Source organism: Pantherophis guttatus, chromosome 2 (genome assembly GCF_059756535.1).
Source record: "Pantherophis guttatus breed Tessera chromosome 2, ASM5975653v1, whole genome shotgun sequence".
Classification (NCBI taxonomy): Eukaryota; Metazoa; Chordata; class Lepidosauria; order Squamata; family Colubridae; genus Pantherophis; species Pantherophis guttatus.
Genome location: NC_142064.1, coordinates 176,770,419 through 176,789,315, shown reverse-complemented (window position 1 = coordinate 176,789,315; position 18,897 = coordinate 176,770,419). Strand labels below are relative to the sequence as shown.

The window sequence follows — 18,897 nt, the reverse complement described above, 5'->3', positions numbered from 1 at the left end:
ATTTTGGCTTTCATAATGGGCTCAATATCATCTAGCTGATACAGAAATGAGAATGTTAGTGGTGATAATCCTTTTACATCATTTTTCTTTGCACTGAGGTTATTTCTGTTCTAGGGACTGATTGCATCTTCATAGCATCATCCAGCCATCGTTGAAGGGTTATAAAGCTTGTCTGTATTATTTTCACACAATACTGGCTGGATGAATGTAGAAGATTTTACAAATCACAAATCACTAGTCCATAAATGACCTGATTATTCCATTCTACCAGCAGATGCTTACAATTCAGTTACTAATCTTGATTTATGACAACCGATGTATCCTTTTTAAAAGTTGGAATTATTTTATAGGCATGAAGGCTACTAACAATTCCAAATATTACCAGTCTAAATCCAGAGAAATTGCTTCTTTTGTTTTCTCCATATCTACCACCAATTATATTCACTGGGTGAACTTATTGTTTCACGGTGTTGAATTAGGCTTTAAAATGCCAATAGAAGGATATACATGTAACTTAGGGTTGAACTGTGGAGGCTTTGATGTTCCCCGAGCATGGTTGTTTGTTTGCAGATATTTCATTATCCAACTAGGTAACATTATCAGTGTTCAAAAAACATGGTTTTTTTAATTTACAAAACCCATGGTTTTAAATATGATTTAAACCTTAGTGTATCTAAGTCTATCTTTCATTTCATGAAAGATAATAACATTTTAAATAATTAGTGACATGTTGCTTCCCAAGCTGCAGACTGCATGTTTTCACTAAATAGTAGAGTAAACAAATGGCACTTTTCATTGAGGAATTTAAGTGGAAGGAAAGTGGTAATGTCACAATGTGATTGGGATGCCTTATACATGCTATTAATTTTTTTAAAAAAGATGAAATGTGATCCAATGTGTAGGATGCAAAGATATGTTTAATGTCACATCTATCTTGACCCCAATTTCAGAGCGGGCAGAAATGGACAAGTGGGTTGCAAAAATAGAACACAAAGTTGCATTGTGGGTCTGCCCGTTAATAAACTGCTTTGGAGGCTGGTGTGATAAAGGCTGCCTATTTCTGCTTCTTGAAGCTCACCTGCTGAACTCCACACACAGCAGAATTATGTTTTAAAATTAGAAATAAATAGATCATTGCCAACCCTCCCATGTTTCTTGCTGTCAGTTGAATTACATAGATGAATGTCAGGGATTGCTAAACAGTGTCCAGATTTTCTTCCATTCACTTTGGTATGCATAATATCATAGTGACATTTCTTGCCTTATATCTCCCGTTCTGTAATTGCTCTATCAGAGCAGAACTGAACTACCTGTTCAAATTATTAACGTGTGTCAATTGGACTGGCATATGAAGACGAATCACCACTTTTGCCTTTTCCATTGATCTAAATCCCACACATAAAAATACACGTATACACTTATAATTAGGTTCTGGCTGCTTGCAAAAAAATAATGCACACATGCACACAGTGAAATCTAACAAATCACTACATCTCAACCTTTAAAAGAGGAGTCCTTTTCATAGGACAAGGCTGACCCCTGGTGCTTGAGACAAGGAACTTCATCCTGGAATGATAATGCCTTTGCTGTTTGATCTCTACAGTCTTTATTTCTTTTTAAACTTGGATTAGCATTCAGCTTTCAAAATACATTACAGAGCCAAAGGAAAAAATAATAAAAGCAGACCCACCCTCCAAGGGATTTTTTTTACATCAATAACATTTTCCTTTTTGCTATTTTCACAACTGTTTACTTTTTTTTTGTTTGGTTTTCAAAGACGTTTTACTCTTAATTTACTTAAAAGGGACTTTTTTTTTAAAGAAAGCAAACAAAACTTCAATGCAGGGAGGGGATGCACATATGAGAACTGTAATTTTAATGATCTTGCAAACTATTGCTGAAGAAACTAATAAAATAAAAAATGCTCAAATAATAAATACAAACATTATAGTTTGTTTTAAAAACAAATATACATTTAAAAACCAAATATGGCTTTCTTAATGACCTGGTTCTAATTGGTTGGCCTCTTCATTTTTAGAATAGTTGTTCATACATAGTTCCACTTCAAAAGGTGAACAAATCTGAATTATTTCCTCCATTTTGTTATCCTTTGCATCCTAATAAAGAATCCAGCAGCTCATAGCTTATATTACTATTTAACTATTTAGTTACTATAACAAAGGAAACAGTAGAAAATAAAACTTCAATTAGGTTTATTATACTATTAGAAACAGTATCTTAGTATTACTATTGGAATAATAATAGTACAGGTAGTTTTGACTTACAACTATATGTGTATAGTGATCTGATCACTATCAATATAACTGATCGAAGTTATAACAGTGCTGAAAAAAATGACTTATGACTGTTTTCACACTTATGATTGTTGTAGCATCCCCATGTCATGGGATCAACATTCAGATGCTTGGCAACTGGCATGTACTTATGACAGTTACAGTGTCCCAGGATCGTGCAATCGCCGTTTTTGCCCTTCTGACAAGCAAAGTCAATGGGGAAGCCAGATTTACTTAACAACCTGTCACTGACAACTGCAGTGATTCATTTAACAACGGTGGCAAGAAAGGTTGTAAAATGAGCAAAAGTCATTTAACAACTATCTTTTCAGCAACAGAAATTTTGGGCTCAGTTGTGGTTGTAAGTCAAGGACTACCTGTAATATTATTTAAAATACCCTGTTTCCCCCAAAATAAGACATCCCTTGATAATAAGCCCAATCGGGCTTTTGAGCGCATGGCAATAAGGCCAAGCGCTTATTTCAGGGTTCAAAAAAATATAAGACAGGGTCTTATTTTCGGAAAACACCAGTATTATATTATTAGAAATAGTATAATGGTATGATACTTCGGGATAAGAAAGTAATTGTTATAGCTTGATATGCCCAGCACATTAAACTAGTACAATGCACCTAGAGCAATCATATAATTTGAAATTGGACCTTGGATTCAATTCCGATTAAAATCAATGTTTTAGAAAGTATATATACCTGAGTTTTAACTCCTGTCAGATTCAGGTCAGATAATTTATCTGAAGGTAGTCATTCTTTCCATCTTTAAGTAAAAATCAAAGTCAAGAAAACTTTTAAAGTTAAGAGGGCTTATTTGGGTCACTAAGTCCAATTTGATTTCATTTATTTGTATCCCACCTTTATTATTTTTACAAATTATTTAAGGTGGCGAACATATCCAATATACCTTCCTCCACTCGTTTCCCCACAACACTGTGAGAAGGGTGAGGCTGAGAGAGAATGATTGGCCCAGTCACCCAGCTGGCTTTCATGGCTAAGGTGAGACTTGAACTCACAGTCTTATTAAGAAAAGCATCACCAGTCACAACTATATAGCTTTTACTCAGAAAAGGTGACACATTATTAGTAAAATAAAATAATGCAAACTCTTTTGTGATCTGACTAATAACCAGAAGAGTGAATTCATCCAATAAAGAGGAGTCTTCAAATGTTCTCAATAACTGGTTCCCATATTGAACAGCTATTGTTCTTAGGACTTTTCCCTTAAAATTCAGCTAGAATTGGCATTCCTGTCACTTAAATCAACTATACTCATCTAACTGATTCATTGAGGAAAAAAAAAAAACAAAATTTGACTTTCTTCCCATGAAATACTCTTCTAGGTTCTTTGCACTTTTCCAGGATAAATCACTTCAATCTCTCTTTGTTGGACATATTTCCTAGTCCTCTGATTATCTTTACTGAGCTTCTCTTAACCTAATCCAAGTAGTCTCAATTTTTCTTAAAGTGATGTCCAGAATGGTATACAATACTAAAGGTGGCATGATCAGTGCAGGGGGAAAAATGGATGTATTAATTCTTGTTTAGAAAATCTAATAATTCCATGTATGCAACCTAAAATTGTGGTTTGTGTGTCTTGAGCGTGTACTTGGAAGCTACTTCATACTGCCAAGTAACGTTTAATTTGTATTGTTACTCTTTTTCATAAATAGTGTTACCATCCTATACCCCTCATGTGCATTTGTTTCCCCAAATAAATCACTGCATGCACTTTGCATTGTTAATTTCATTTTGTTATTTTCAGAACATTTCCCCAAAATTTCAATATTGTTTTTTCTTTAAATAAATTATTTCTGTCTTCTGGTGTTTTAGTTATACCTCTTCAGATTTTATGTCATCTCTAGCTCCACATCCTTATCCAAATTGCTAATAAAATCCATGCTTTTTGAAAGACATGCAATTTAGTTTTGAAAAATAATTTATTTGCATCTTCTTTCCAGCCTTAAAAAAGGACAGATTCCTATTGAATGTTTTTTTTTTAATTTATGTATCGTATTTATAAGGCCATTCATAAAACGTGACTCTGAGCAGCATACTGTCAAAATATAAAAATTAAAATTACTATTAAAAGGGTAGAAGAGTGTCAGATATCACAAACAATGGAGCCATCTTATCTCACTTAATATTGCTTGCAGAATGTCACCTCCTTCAGTCAAATGAATAAATCCCAGCCAGACTGTGCAAGACTTTAACAGCCTGTTTGGTGTAGTAAAGCTGCCAATCCCAAAACTAGGAGACTATGAATTCTAGTCCCCACCTTAAGCATGAAAACCCACCTGGATGACATTGGACCAGTCACTCTCTCTCAGCCTAACTCCCCTCAAAAGAGGAAGAAATATTAGGTATGTTTACCATCTTGAGTTATTAGAAACAATAATAAAGGAGGATTTAAAACAATTGTTGCCTAGAAATCCATTGAGATATATATGTAAACAATCTCTTTCACATTACAATGAATGATGTGGCTTGCTCCGGACTCTAACCCTTTGGATAATTATTACCTTTAAAAGATAACCACATTCAGTTCAAGTATTTTAAAGGAGCGGCAGTCTGATCAGTTAACATTAGATGAACATGGCATTTCACATCAGCCTATAATAATTATAATTGTCTGTTGATTCCACTATAATATCAAGTCTTTTGACATCTCACTTATTCTTGCTTGCAGCATGTGACCTCCTTCAGTCAGTCTAATGAATAATAGGCTACCATTTGAGGTTTTAGCAAATTCAGCACCATCCATCTTCATTTTTCCTCATTGATTTCCCACTGTCTTTTTGCAGCTTTAGATATTTATATGAATTACTGCATTTATCACTTAAGCATCATTCTTTTTCTTTGTTCACACATCTTCTCAAATTATTAATAGAGATGCTTTAACATCATTCATTTTAAACGTATGTTTCCCAACTGCTATTAAATAGGGATGCATCCTAGAATGGGAGAAAGACCCCCTTCATATGAGAGTGGAGGAAGACAAAAAACAAAATAAGGCCAGAACTTCAAAATTCGGCTTCCTAAGAACACCCATTTTGTTACCTAAAGAGGGGCTTTTAATAGATCACAATTGAAGATATCAATGAAACATATATAAAGCACGGAAGAAAGGTAGTTAGTTATGATAATTGGACAAAGTTTCTCACTTTTTCTTTGATGATTATTATGTTAGAAATTTATAAGGCTTAATTTTCATTAATGTGCTCTCATTGCATAAAAATATACATATGCAAACTAGAGATGTTTTGTTAGGTGAATATTTATATACATAGACTTACAGTATGTACATTTTGGTATTTGTCTTTGCCACATCAATTTCTCTTTGCCCACTAACTATATTTCTGGATTATGAAAATGGGTGATTTCCCCACAAACTTTGCTCCCTCCTTCCCTCCCTCTACTTCCTACTCACATAGCAGGGATGCTCTTCAGCAGGTTCTGACAAGTTCTGGAGAACTGGTAGCGGAAATTTTGAGTAGTTCGGAGAACCGGCAACTATCACCTCTGGCTGGCGCCAGAGTGGGGTGGGAATGGAGATTTTGCAATATCCTTCCCCCAGGAGTGGGGTGGGAATGGAGATTTTGCAGTACCCTTCCCCTGCCATGTCCATCAAGCCACACACTACGCCCACCAAGCCACACCCACAGAACCGGTAGTAAAAAAATTTGAATTGCACCACTGGTAGATGGGCTATGCAAGGCTTGTCACTCAGATTACTGAGATCATACTATAGTTGGAACATAGAAACAATTCCATTCTATCTACTTACTAGGACTGCATCCTATACTTTTATAGGACAACTGAGATATTCAGAAGTTCAACTGTCAGGGATCAGTTTATTCCAAAGAAAAAGCTGGTTAGCCATATTTTTCTACACACACACTTGAGTAACTGTTTCCTGGTTCATTTTCACAGAATATTTTTGACAGCTTCTTCAATTAACGACTCTTCCGTCTTTTAAAATAAACAACTTTGTGATTTCAGCCAACAACCAAAAAGCATCCAGCAATTTTCCAGTAATTTAGGCAACTCTTAGGGAAATTGTTCCCTAGAAAACTAGTCACATTATAAGCATCCTAAATTCTAATTTCTAAAACAAAATTATAAAATATTTTTCAAAAGAATGCTTACCGCTGTTTAATCCAAGTTTAAGAATTTTTTTATATAATAGGATTGCTCATAGCAAGTTTTGATATACTGTATGTAGTTAATTGAAACCAAAATTACAACTGGACAATCATAAAAGCTAATGAACCTTCAAATTTCTTACACTGCTAATGTCAATGTTCATCCCTATTTAATATAAACAGGGATCTAAATAGGTACCCTGGAGGTTGCTAGCATATCCAGGGCTGTTTGATTATGTTCTACATATAGATTTCCAGGGAGTATTAAAGATAAATCATATTCAATACTCAACCTCTCTACATTTTCAAAGGAACCATTATGAATTGATTTATCTGAAGTGTAGTTAACTTGTTTAATTCAAGTATTCTGATAAAACAATTTCCCCACTACTTTCAAATGTGGCATGATTTTTTTCCCCATTTTATTCTGTATGAAAAATATATTTACTAACCTATGCACAGCCAAATGTCCATAGCAGCTTCCAACTTGGAAATGAACATCCGTTTAATATACCTGCGACCTGCATCTTGCTAAGGTTTCAGAACTGTTACATACAGTACACAGCAATAGCACTTAAGACTTACCGTATATACTGCTTCATAGTGCTTTATAGCCCTCCCTAAGCAGATTACAAAGTTAGCATATTGCCCCCAACAATCTGGATCCTCATTTTATCAACTTCGAAAGGATGGAAGGATGAGTCAATGTTGAATTGAACTCCTGGAGTGAGCAGTACTGCATTCTAACCATTCTCTCCAAAAAGAAGGGGATACAAATCTCATTCTTCCCTCCAAAAATGTTAAAACAAAGCTATATGATCTGGCTTTTAAAACAAAGCCAGATCATATAGTGGAAAATATGATACATTGAAGCATCATTATCATAAGTAACTTCAATTTGGTCAAGGATATTTGAGGGGCTTTGCCCGCCATAATTTTTTTCTCATTATCAGTTTATAGTAGGAATTAACATTTAAATCTCTTAAAATATATATTAATCTCAGTGTAGACTTTATTTAGATAACATTAACTTTGTCCCAAGACTTAATCGACTTTTAACTATCAAATTATATTTACTTAAATTACATGTATACATATATTGAATTTAACATATTGTGACATAATTAAAAAAGATATAAATCCAAGTATTTTATGCAGCCTGCACAAATGGTAAATCCTAATCTCTTACAGTAATTCATGGACAAACTGCCAAAGGCAAATTAGCCTTGTTCCAGGTAACAGTATAACCAAAGTATTAACCATAATGCTATAGGACTTCAATAAGGTTTTGGTAATGACACTGCATAGTTACCAAGGATATCATCAGCATGTAAGAACAATTTATATTCATTGTCAAATACCATCAGTATCTTGAAAATAGCTATCCAAAGAAGCCAATAGTTCAGGAAACAAATTGAAAATTAAGAAATTAAGTGCATCCTTACAGATGCCATAATATAATTTGAAAGTTTGAAAAACAATTCCATTCTTAATAACTCTAGCTATTGGGTAGACACCCAACTGTAATCCAATGAACAAAAAAAAATGAAAAACTTTAATCTTTAATTTGATTCGTACCATTTCAAAGGCCTTTCTTTGATATGAAAGGAAGAAAATTAGAACAACTAATTCCATCAGCTGCGATATCCATATTAATCACTGTCAGGTTCTTGTCTATTTTTTTAATAAATCCAGATTCATGTGGCCAAATTGTACATTATTTTATGAAGCCTCCTTGATAGAAAGGCTATTTTAGCATTCACATCAAGCAAAAGTATTGAACTAGTGTGTATATCTTGTGGGAACGTAAAATGATAAACAGAAAATAAAAATATTAAATGATTATAAATCTCTAACTCTGTAGGTGCCAATAAGCCTGTATTCATTTGGAAGTCCATCTGATTCAAGGTCTTTCCCTAGCTTCACAGATTGCCAAATTTCTATGACTTCTTGCAATATGAACAGCTGTATTTAATTTCATCATCCCAAGAAATCTCTTCAGTACTTCTCAGGAAATTGATAATTTGTTGCGCAGTTACCAGAATCCCTAGTCGATGCAAGTTAATACAAATACCATTTTGTTTAGGTAAATAACTGTCCATCATCAGCCTGAACTGCAGGGATAAAACTTTCTGTTTTGATGTTTCAAGTAATAAGATACTAATTTCTATAAATTAGTGTAAATTCAGTAGTTTTCTCTTATAATTCTTAATATTTTTTGTTAATAAATTTCAAAGAATATTTAAATTGTTCTGAGTGTATTAGCTCCAATAAATACTTTATTACTCTATGTGCTTGATGTGGTCTGTAGAGTTCTTGTAAATGAATGAACCTTTAATTTTTTAAAAAAAGTCTTAATATGTTGTATAAAAAGAGAACTCTTATAAGAACATATTCAAATACCATGTAGAATTTGTTGGCTTATAATAATTAAACTTCATACTTAAGAGGCCCTGGAGCTTGGTTTGAGATTGCAGAGGGTTTATTGAAGAATCTGTAATTTGATAAAGTTGAAGAATCTTGTTTTTTTAATTAATTTGAAACAATTTTGAAGTACGTGTAAAAAAGTGTATTCTCTACATTCTGTATTTTAAAACACCCAAATATCTATTAAATTAAATTCTAATATATATGCTTGTGATTCCTTCAAAGTTTAAGAAACATGCTTCTAATTTCCATAACAAATTTTTCAAGAAATATAACATGTTTATTATGTTAGTGATGGAGGTGCTATGGGTCAGGAGCAGTGGTGGGCGTCTATCGGTTCGCCCCGGTTCAGGGAATCTACCGGTTCGCAGCACGCGGCCCCGCTGCAAACCGGTAGTAAAGGTAAGTAGAACCCACCCACTTCACATATGCAGAAGTGCTGTGCGCGAGCGAAGCAAGCACGCCAGAGCTCCCGGTTCCGAACCAGTAGTGAAGGTAACTGGAACCCACTACTGGTCAGCGGGTAAGGTGAATATCAGCTGGAAAGTGCCGTGCAAAGGTTGAGCTCCTACCCACCTTGCAGTTTGAAAGCATGAAAATGTGAGTAGATAAATAGGCACCACTTGGTGTGAAGATAACAGCATTCCGTGTTTCACCACACTCTGCGCTGTGATGTCCTGCTGACCACAAGACCATGAAAATGTCTTCAGGCGTCACTGGCTAAGTAATGGAGATGAGCACTGCCCCCCAGAGTCGCACACAACTGGATAGGGGAAACCTTTTATCATTACCTATTATGTTAATGATAGTTATTTAATTTTATATTTTCAATTTAGCAAAGCATTAGAAAGACTTCAATAAAAGCAATGTTTTCTTATATGAAGGAAATGACAGTCAGAACACCTCAAATTATTTTATTAATTAGACTGCCACTCTATCAGCATAATTTGAAGGAAAAATCATAGGAACAAGCAATTTTTTTTTCTTGGGTGCATTACCTTGGGAGATCAGGTAAAAGAGTAGGTAAAAGATGCTGTTACAATGTATGTTATGTTCTGTTTTAGCAGAATCCTTGTAAATAATACTCCCATTACTAAGGTAAAAATACTACATTTGCATTTTAAAAAGTAAACTTAAAGTGGATACGGATTCCAAATTCTATTAAGTACTTGCATTCTTTAGGTTTTGCCTTTTATAATATTATAATGTACTATTTAATGATGTCACTGCCTGCAAATAGTTGTTCTGCAATAGCTCTCTCTTTACCCAAACAAGTAAAATTCTGTAATTATTTGAATTTAATTAATTAATATTTCTTTGAATAGTTTTCAAGATTTTTTTCCTTCAAATATTATTAACTAAAGTGAGGGGAAATGTACTTTTACGATATAGTAAATAACATCAGTTAATACACCTTAAGTGTGCATTTACAAAGGCATTTTTGAGAAAGGGATGTGAACTGTTTAATGCAATGCTGGAGTTTCAAGATGCAGTACAATGTGGTAACAGGTGAAGTGTAAGTACACATTCATTCCAAACAAAAATAAAGTTTTATTTTATTAGAATTTTTTAAATCATATCTAAAGCAGTGCCAGTGCTTTTTTTACTTTAATTTCAAATTGCATTTGGAAACATTGAAGTTCTGCATTACAATGTTTATTTATACTAATCAGGAAAATAAATGCCAAGAGAGATTCTATCCAACAATTTTAAACACAAAAATTGCATGTGAGGAAACATTCTCCTTCCATGTTACTGATGACTGGAATAATTGTAGATCACTAGGTCTTTATGATAAGTCAGTGATAAACAAACATATATTAACAGTTTCAAACAAGGTTAACTTTTTTTTATCAACACTTCTTACAATTTCACTAGTGCAAGACCATATTTTTTACCTGATTCAACTTGAAACACAGAATGCTGAATACAAAACTATTCTTTCTCCCCTTTTTAAAAAAGTGCATCATATACCATACTTACACTAAAATATTTACAAGCTAGTGGAACACTGTCTGTCTCCATCTCTTGTCAGTGAGGAAAGGCCAAAGTGATTCCTTGATCCCAACTTGAAACGGAGTATGATGACCAATGCCCAGCATCAGAAGACGGGAACAGTCAAGCTGAGCATTCTTAGGACGAGGAGCACCCAGCACTGGGCTATCTGTAATCTTTAATTTAAAAGACCAATGTACTTATTGTTCAGAATAAAAAAAATACTGAAATGCAGTTGTTTCTAAGGATCCTCTCTCTCCCATCCCAAAACCACTTTTCTTCTCCTACTGTAATATTGTAATAATATCAGCAAGGAATCCTGAAATCTGCCAAAAGTGCAGAACAGAATCACAGATTATCTGCCAAAACGTCTATCCACATTTTAGTTGCTGAATCAAAGATACATGCAGATATTAAAGTCATTTGTGTCGCCTGAAAAGAAGCTTCTAAAGGTAGCCTTTGACTGTAAATTAAGCAAAAGTTGCTACAAGCTGTGCTCAACTTACAACCATTCATTTAAAGACCATTCAAAGTTATAACGGCACTGAAAAAAGTGACACAACTGTTTTCCATATTTATGACTGTTGCAGCATCCTTGTGGTTACGTGAACAACATTTGGACACATGGCAACAAGTATATATTTATGACGCTTGCGGTGTTCTGCTGTCATGTGATCACCTTTTGCAACCTTCTGACAAGCAAAGTCAATGGGGAAGCCAGATTCACTTAGCAATAGTATCACTAATTTAACAACTGCAATGATTCACTTAATAATTGTGACAAGGCTGTAAAATGGGGCAAAACTCACTTAACCAGTCTTGCTTAGCAACAGAAATTTTGGGCTCAATTGTGGTTGGAAGTTGAGTTCTACCTCTACCTGAATTTTCACTTTACTAGGAAACTAGAGGTGTACAGAAAAGACATAGAGGAATTCATTTCTCTATTCGATAAATTTGATATACTTTAAAGTTTTCCTTTTCTAATTTTTCAGGATCTCAGGTGCCTAAAATTCCTTGCACCTGCCTTCATGCAATCATTTATTAGGTGAGTGTTTACATAAAAGGCAATGTAAAAGGACAATTCAGATAGTCATTCACTGAGCTATGAGAAACCATAATCAAAAAGCAATTTTTCATCCTTTCCAAATACCATCTTAATTGCAGCTGAAATTTCTGAATTACATTGTTTTAAGGTTATCACTTAAAATTGCAGGGACAAAAACAAACATTGCTTCCCAAAGAGCCAAAGGAAGATCAAATAATTGGATTATCAATTTCAAAATTTCATTAGATGTTTACCAACTATAAGTTCGCTCATTCAGATTAATTACTTACTGGTCTTAAGTGGCTACTAGGAAGATTGAAAGCATCAGCCATAGCACGTGCCATTTCAAACTTGGTCATCTGTTCATTACCAGACCAGTGGAATGTTCCCTTAATGGATGGATCCTTGGAAAAGCAACAAACACATACAATTTGAATTCATTTCCAGGAAGGGGAATATAAATTACAAGCTTTGTGGGAAGCCACTAAATAATATCAGAAGCAGCATTTAATTCAATGCAGTGTTTTTTGCATTATTAGAACATATTTTTCTGCTAGATAATGTAATACTGACTATACATGTATTCAACTCAGCTACATGTTACTTTGTATACAAGTATTACTAGAAAAAAACTCAATGTCTTATCCAAAAGAATAGTTATGGCTTTTTTACAACTGTTTTTGTTGTTATTGTTACAAATAATTTCTAGATCTCCAAGATGCATTAATATAACACAACATTTAAAAAAATCTCAGTGAGGCCTCTGAATATTAGACGTTTATACTTGGTTAGAATATCAGATGCTTTAAGTGTTAAATGAATATAGATCCTGAACATACAGCATTTAGATTAACAGCAGGAAGCTTCATAAATATAATGAACATCAGAAAGACAGATTCACCTTTAATCACAGCTATTTTTTTAAAATGTTTCAAAGCTGGCAAAGAAATACGGAATGTACAGACACACACACGAAGAAGTTGACGAAAGCGACTTTTGTTTAAAACCTTGAATCATCTAGATGTGTTTTTTTTTTCAGATAAGCATAAAAAAAATCTATATTTTTCATCTTCCAACAATACCATTGTTCTGGCACCATAGAATTCCTATTTACCTATTATCTCAATCTTAACTACGGCATCATATATTGTATCAAAAATTTTAACCACGTGATTTTGTACAAGTATCCCACATGTTTTAATCAGAATTTTATTACATTGTTCATGCTGCACTATAATCAGACATTATCTGTTCTAGGAAGTCTGCATGTATTTTTGAAACCTCAAATACATAAAAAAATTATATGTAGACATTGAACATGTGATGCAGTCTTCAAATTTTGATATAATACATTATAAGAAAGTTCTTACCACCATTCTCCTCTCAGCTAGCTGTTGGCAAACAATGGCTACATCCTTGACATATGTTGGAAATCTTTGCTGCCAGTGGTCCATGTTGGCTGATTTGTTATTGAATTGTACCTTATCAAACATAATTGTCACAGCACTCTCTTCCAACTTTTCAACTTCTCCATATAAAATAGGGATTCTAAGGATGGCAGCACCTAAGAGAAAAGAAAGAAAAGCCATAAATGTTGCACAAATCAAAATACATATCCACACAATTGCCCAGCATGCTATAAACTTCACACCAATAGAAAAAAATGGAAAAGGGACGGATTTAACTGGGCTAAGGCAAATTATTTTACATAAGGTGTGTGAACAAAAAAAGAAGAAAAGGCTGGAAACTGCTTCAAAACCGCTTCTGGCAATGTTTCCTAGAATAATTTCAACTGTCAAAATGAACTCCAGGCAGCTTTGCTTCCCATAACTTTGACAATAAAATATCTCATAGTGCATTCTTAAGGTAATAATACCTGGGAAACTACCAACATGACCTTGCAAATTCAACAGGTTCTGAAATACAAGAAATATTATTTAAAAATTCAAAAATACAAAGTCTTTACAACTGCTCATTTCATTTCAGCCTTTCCTCTTTCTATTTCTATTATCTATGTAATGCACAACTCATTCAGAGTGTTTCCTTTAATTTTCACTTAGCCATATTTATTTAACATTCTTTCATTCCTTAAATTTTTCCTTCAAGAACATAGCAAGTTGATTCTTATGTGCACATCCAACTAGCAAAAAATCTATGGAGATTCTCAATCATCCAGGTCATGGTTTTCCCAAAGGTGCTTTTTCACCTTTGTTTTTTCTTTGAAAACGTAGTTTCACTTCTCATCCAAGAAGCTTCTTCAGCTCTGACTGGATGGTGAGGAATGGAAGTATTTATATTCCTTGAAGGTCATGGTCATTTGCATTCTTTTAGAGAGTCGTTGAGGCCACCTGGAAGTTTATCCCTCTCCTCAGGTCACCTGAGTAGTGCAAATGGATATTGGGTCTTGGCTGCAGGATGTTTTCTGCTCTGTGTGCCTTCACTGTTAAAGACAGGTGCAGGCTGTTGGAGATGAGTGTCTGTGTTGTCTGCACCTCAAACTGAAGGGCAAATGGTTCCTGTAGTCTGCATTTTTTTTCTGGAAATCCATTCATATCCCTACACCATTCAAAAGCGCATAGCTAAAAGTCTATGGAGATTCTCAGTCATCCAGGTCATGGTTGTTCCAAAGATACTTTTTCAAGAGACAACTGGACTTTGTTTTTTCTTTGAAGATGTTCTCATCCAAGAAGTGAACCATCTTATGAATTAGATGTTAAGACATTAAAAAGAAATCTTTTCTACTGGAATTTCCAAAGAATATTTTAGAAAAGGATGGATATCAGATTCTTTCTGTATGTGTGTTAGCTCTTAAACTAATCTGACTCATATTGATTTGGTCCTGTTCTGTTCTGACTCCATCAAATCTGTGAACATAAACTTGGGGGTGAAGGGGGAACATAGTAGTTAAAGATGTAAAAGTGACATTGAATTAACATTGCAAAAATATGGAATTTCAATGGAGAATTAATTTTGGTCAATTAAAATAATACAACGTTCTAGAGATTGGCTCTTGAATCCTTTTTCAAATCTTATTAAAAAGATGGCAAAGTGCATTTTGATATGGTCTAGGTATCTAAGGTCTGAGCTACTTTTGTATTAATTATTTGGATTTTCCATTCCTTTTTCTTAGCTCATTTTAACCACAAAAATATATATCTTTTTACTGTAATGTTACCATTTATTGTTGTTTTTATTGTATCTCACTGATATAAAACAATAAAAGAGAGAAGGGGAAATGTGTACCCAAAAATAAACTTACCTTCATTGTTTGTTAAAACTGCTCTTTCACCTTCTAGTTTGGTTCTGCCATAGAGATTTAAAGGATTTGGTACATCATTCTCCTTGTATGGAGGGTTTGTTCCATCAAATACATAGTCTGTACTAATGTAAATCAGAAATGCTTCCACTTGAGCTAAATTTGAAAGACATTTATCATAATTAAATGTGTAACTAAGGGACTATTCCATCTGTCTTTCAGTTCTTCAGTAAATTATACCACTTAGAAACTTGCTGAATTATACCAAAGACCTTCTATTTAAAATAGCAATCAGTAGGTCCCACATTCCATTTTTAACAAACCATGTTATAAAACATTAACTGACAGAAATTCTTCAACTCTGGTCAAACTACCTACACTTAGAATATAGAAGATAATAATTTAACCTTATTTTTTTTAAAAAAAATCAGTAATTTTTACCTGCTTCTTTTGCTATAATTCCTGAAGCAGTCACATTGAGCTGAGCAGCAGCATCTGGTTGACTGTCTACAATATCTGGCCTTCTCTCAGCTGCACAATGTATTATCACATGAGGCTGGAATATACACATATGAGTAAGTTCATTCAAACAGGGCCACTGAACTTTCATTTAAATATCCTTTATCTACCTAAAACTTTGTTATATTGCTGAAAGACTAATTTACCTGAGATCCCCGAGAATATATACAATATTTATCCTTCCAAAATTCTTTCCTGTTTAGCAGTTTTATTTCCTTGTTCCATTTCAAAGAATTTCAAACGTACAACATGAAGTGAAGAATTCTAGCACACTAGTAGGTCTAGTATGACCCTACTTTTAATAAATTCAATAAAAACTACTTTCTGCAATATCATTTTTTCTAATTAAATCATTTAAAAAAATAAATAAAGTCCCCGTTGTTTAAAAGCAGAATATTCCTGCTACATAATGAATAGGATATGCTAGTATTTAGGAAAACCAGTTAAATTATTGAGCAATTCTGAACAATATAAGAAACATTTCCTTTCCTTTAAAAATTCTCACCTGAAAATCTTGAATTACACTGTGAATAGCAGCAGAATCTAAAAGATTAACTTGTTCAAACAAAGGTCGAGCTCTACTGTAGCCACAGCCAAGAGTGTGCCAATGACTTGCTTTAAATTCTTTATAAACAGCTCTGCCAAGGAGTCCAGTGGCACCAGTAATTAGGACACGTCTATTTGGGATATCAACATCTTCCTAAAAAAAAAGAAAATATGATCTATAGTCATATAAAATTATCAAGTGTTTTTCCCAGAACTGTTGCATGCTCCTCCTGTATATCTCTTTCCCTTATTTTTACATATTCAACTGAACGTAAGCCACAGAATATCAGCTACAATAATCTGTGTGGTAAATAAAGTTCAAATATCAAAGATAACGTACTATGTACGTTTTCCCCCCAAGTTTGCAGTCACAGATTTAATGGAATCATAACAGAACAGGATCAAATTAATATGAGTCAGACTACGGCAGTTTAAGTGCTAACACACCTACAGAAAGATAACATACTACAGTGTTTCCCCGAAAATAAGACCCTGTCTTATATTTTTTTGAACCCTGAAATAAGCACTTGGCCTTATTGCTGTGCGCTCGAAAGTCCAATTGGGTTTATTATCAGAGGATGTCTTATTTTGGGAGAAACAGGGTATATATAGATGACTATAACTTTTCATTGCATATGATTGAAAGTGATATCTACAAAAAGGTTAACTGAAAAAAATATGCATTCTTTTTATTCTACTTTAAACTGTCAAGACAAAATCTTTCCAAGGCGGGTTATTTCTTTTAAAAAATGAAACAATACAAAATTACTTTTCTCTACCTATCAACCAGTAGGTTTTTCTATCAAGATTCTTTAACGGCAGAAAGGAGAAACAGAGTTACCAAAAATCCTATTATAAGGAAGTTTTACCTTCCTTATAATTATTTCAGAAAGCATTTCCATTCCAGACGGATCAATGACTTTTAGGCAGGTTTCTGGAATTATAGCTGATGTACAGTAATTGTAATTCCAATTGCTTATGAAAATGAGTTATTGGAATTACACAAGGTTGATACTGAGAGGTATTTTCCTTTCATGACTTGTCTTTTTTAGATTGCTAGGTGTGACAGCAAGTTCTGTCTTGCCTTTGTTGATCCATACATTTGTCTGGGGTTCCATGTAAACTTAGAAGCAAGGGCATAAATGCTCTGAAAATGTAGCTGATCAGCAAAGGGTTAATGTAATTTCATATCCCTATCAAGCACTTAAACCAACTTTAAACAAACACAAGGTCTGTCCTTGAAGTAGAAAAAGCCCTTGACAAATAATAAAATCAGCGTTTTTCTTTACTTTTTGTGACTCGAAGAACTAGGAATGATTACTTCAGGCTAGGCAAAAAGTAAGGCATTCTTACAGGAGGAGGAGGGATGCAAATGAATTATCCCACCTCAGTCAAAAAGAAAGAGCCTCCAAGTCTGTCCAAGAGCAACCATGAGAGAGAGAGAAAAAAAAACTTAGGAATTTCATTTGAAGCACATTACTGCTGAAAGATTTTTTTTTTTACTAGGCCCATGATAATGGAACTGTGAATATTTAGTTTTATGCAACATTTGCCGTTTAACTGTTCGCCTCCCCGGATAGGCTGTTTTTCATTCAACAGCGAGCAGTAGATTTAAACAATCACGTGTATTTTAACAACTCTCCTCCCACGCAGTACTAACGGGAACAAGGAAAGTCCCTCCGCAGCTTTCTCGCTTCCTCCCCCGAGTGTTTACAAGTGTTCATCCAAACAGGCGCCCCTGAAGCTGGATTTGAAACCCCCACACACACAAGCTGTAAAACTCCCCCTCCCCCGTAACTAATGCTGGCTGGGGATTATGGGCGTCCCGATCCAACACATTGGAAAGAGCAGGGAGGTAAAACTGCCATATAAACACAGGCGGCGGAAAGGAAACCCTCTCGGAGCGCAGAGGGACGAGCCCAACTCAAGCTTTGCAGCCTCGAGGACCCCTTTTAGGGCGTCGTCCGCTCCGCAGGAAAGATCAAAGGAACCGTCGCCAAAGCCGAGCAGCCGAGCCGGAAGAAGGGCGAGGAGGCGCGGTTAGTTTGTTTACCACGGAAAAGCCAGCGAAGAGGACGAGGGGGGAGGGGGTGACACGCCTTGAAAATCCTTCCTCACCTCTTCGAGCCAGCAGCTCCCCGGCTCAAAATGGATGCGGAGCCCTTTCTCCCACCCGACCATCCCTCCTGCCTTGGTCCGTAGGAGCCGCCGCCTCCGCCCGCGTTCAGCTAGACTGTGGCGGCGGCCGTCGCTCAAAGCCCGCCCCTTTCCTCCAGCCGAGCCGCGGATTGGTCCTTTCCTCCGCGGGAGGCGGGGTTCAGAAGGAGCGCCTCACTGCGGACGTGCGGACGGCGTGCGCTATGGAGGGAAAGGAGGGAGGGAGAGAGGGGCGGGGCAAACCCGACCCAGTTTTTCGTCTTCGGGAAGGCTTTGCTGGCTTCTTTGGGAGCTTCTTAACTTTCTGAACTGGAATCTCCGCATACACACACACACACTGCGGGGAGTCCATGTATATATATATTAGAGCAAATATATGTATCTCCACCCATCCTGAGAAAGCAGCCAGAGACTGCTCTTTGTACATTTTCCTATCCCGGAAATATTAGAGCCGCAGGGCAAAAAACAAAACAAAACATGAAAACAGCCTGACCCCGCCTCC

General features: G+C 35.2%; 1 protein-coding gene across 2 annotated transcripts; it reads right to left on the bottom strand.

The window, feature by feature from the left end:
• Window positions 1-10,408: 10,408 nt before the first annotated feature.
• Window positions 10,409-18,557, bottom strand: MAT2B (methionine adenosyltransferase 2 non-catalytic beta subunit). 2 transcript variants are annotated; one of them, XM_034406245.2, is made up of 7 exons: window positions 18,357-18,557; window positions 16,198-16,392; window positions 15,615-15,729; window positions 15,177-15,329; window positions 13,288-13,481; window positions 12,208-12,321; window positions 10,409-11,048 (listed from the first exon to the last, which is right to left on the bottom strand). In XM_034406245.2, exons 1-7 carry the CDS (start codon window positions 18,417-18,419, stop codon window positions 10,878-10,880), a joined length of 1,005 nt encoding a protein of 334 aa, XP_034262136.1. In that variant the 5' UTR covers window positions 18,420-18,557; the 3' UTR covers window positions 10,409-10,877. The 2 variants fall into 2 exon arrangements, with proteins under 2 accessions (XP_034262136.1, XP_034262142.1); XM_034406251.2 differs by lacking the exon at window positions 15,177-15,329 and having other exon boundaries at window positions 18,357-18,504.
• Between the last annotated feature and the right edge of the window lie 340 nt (window positions 18,558-18,897).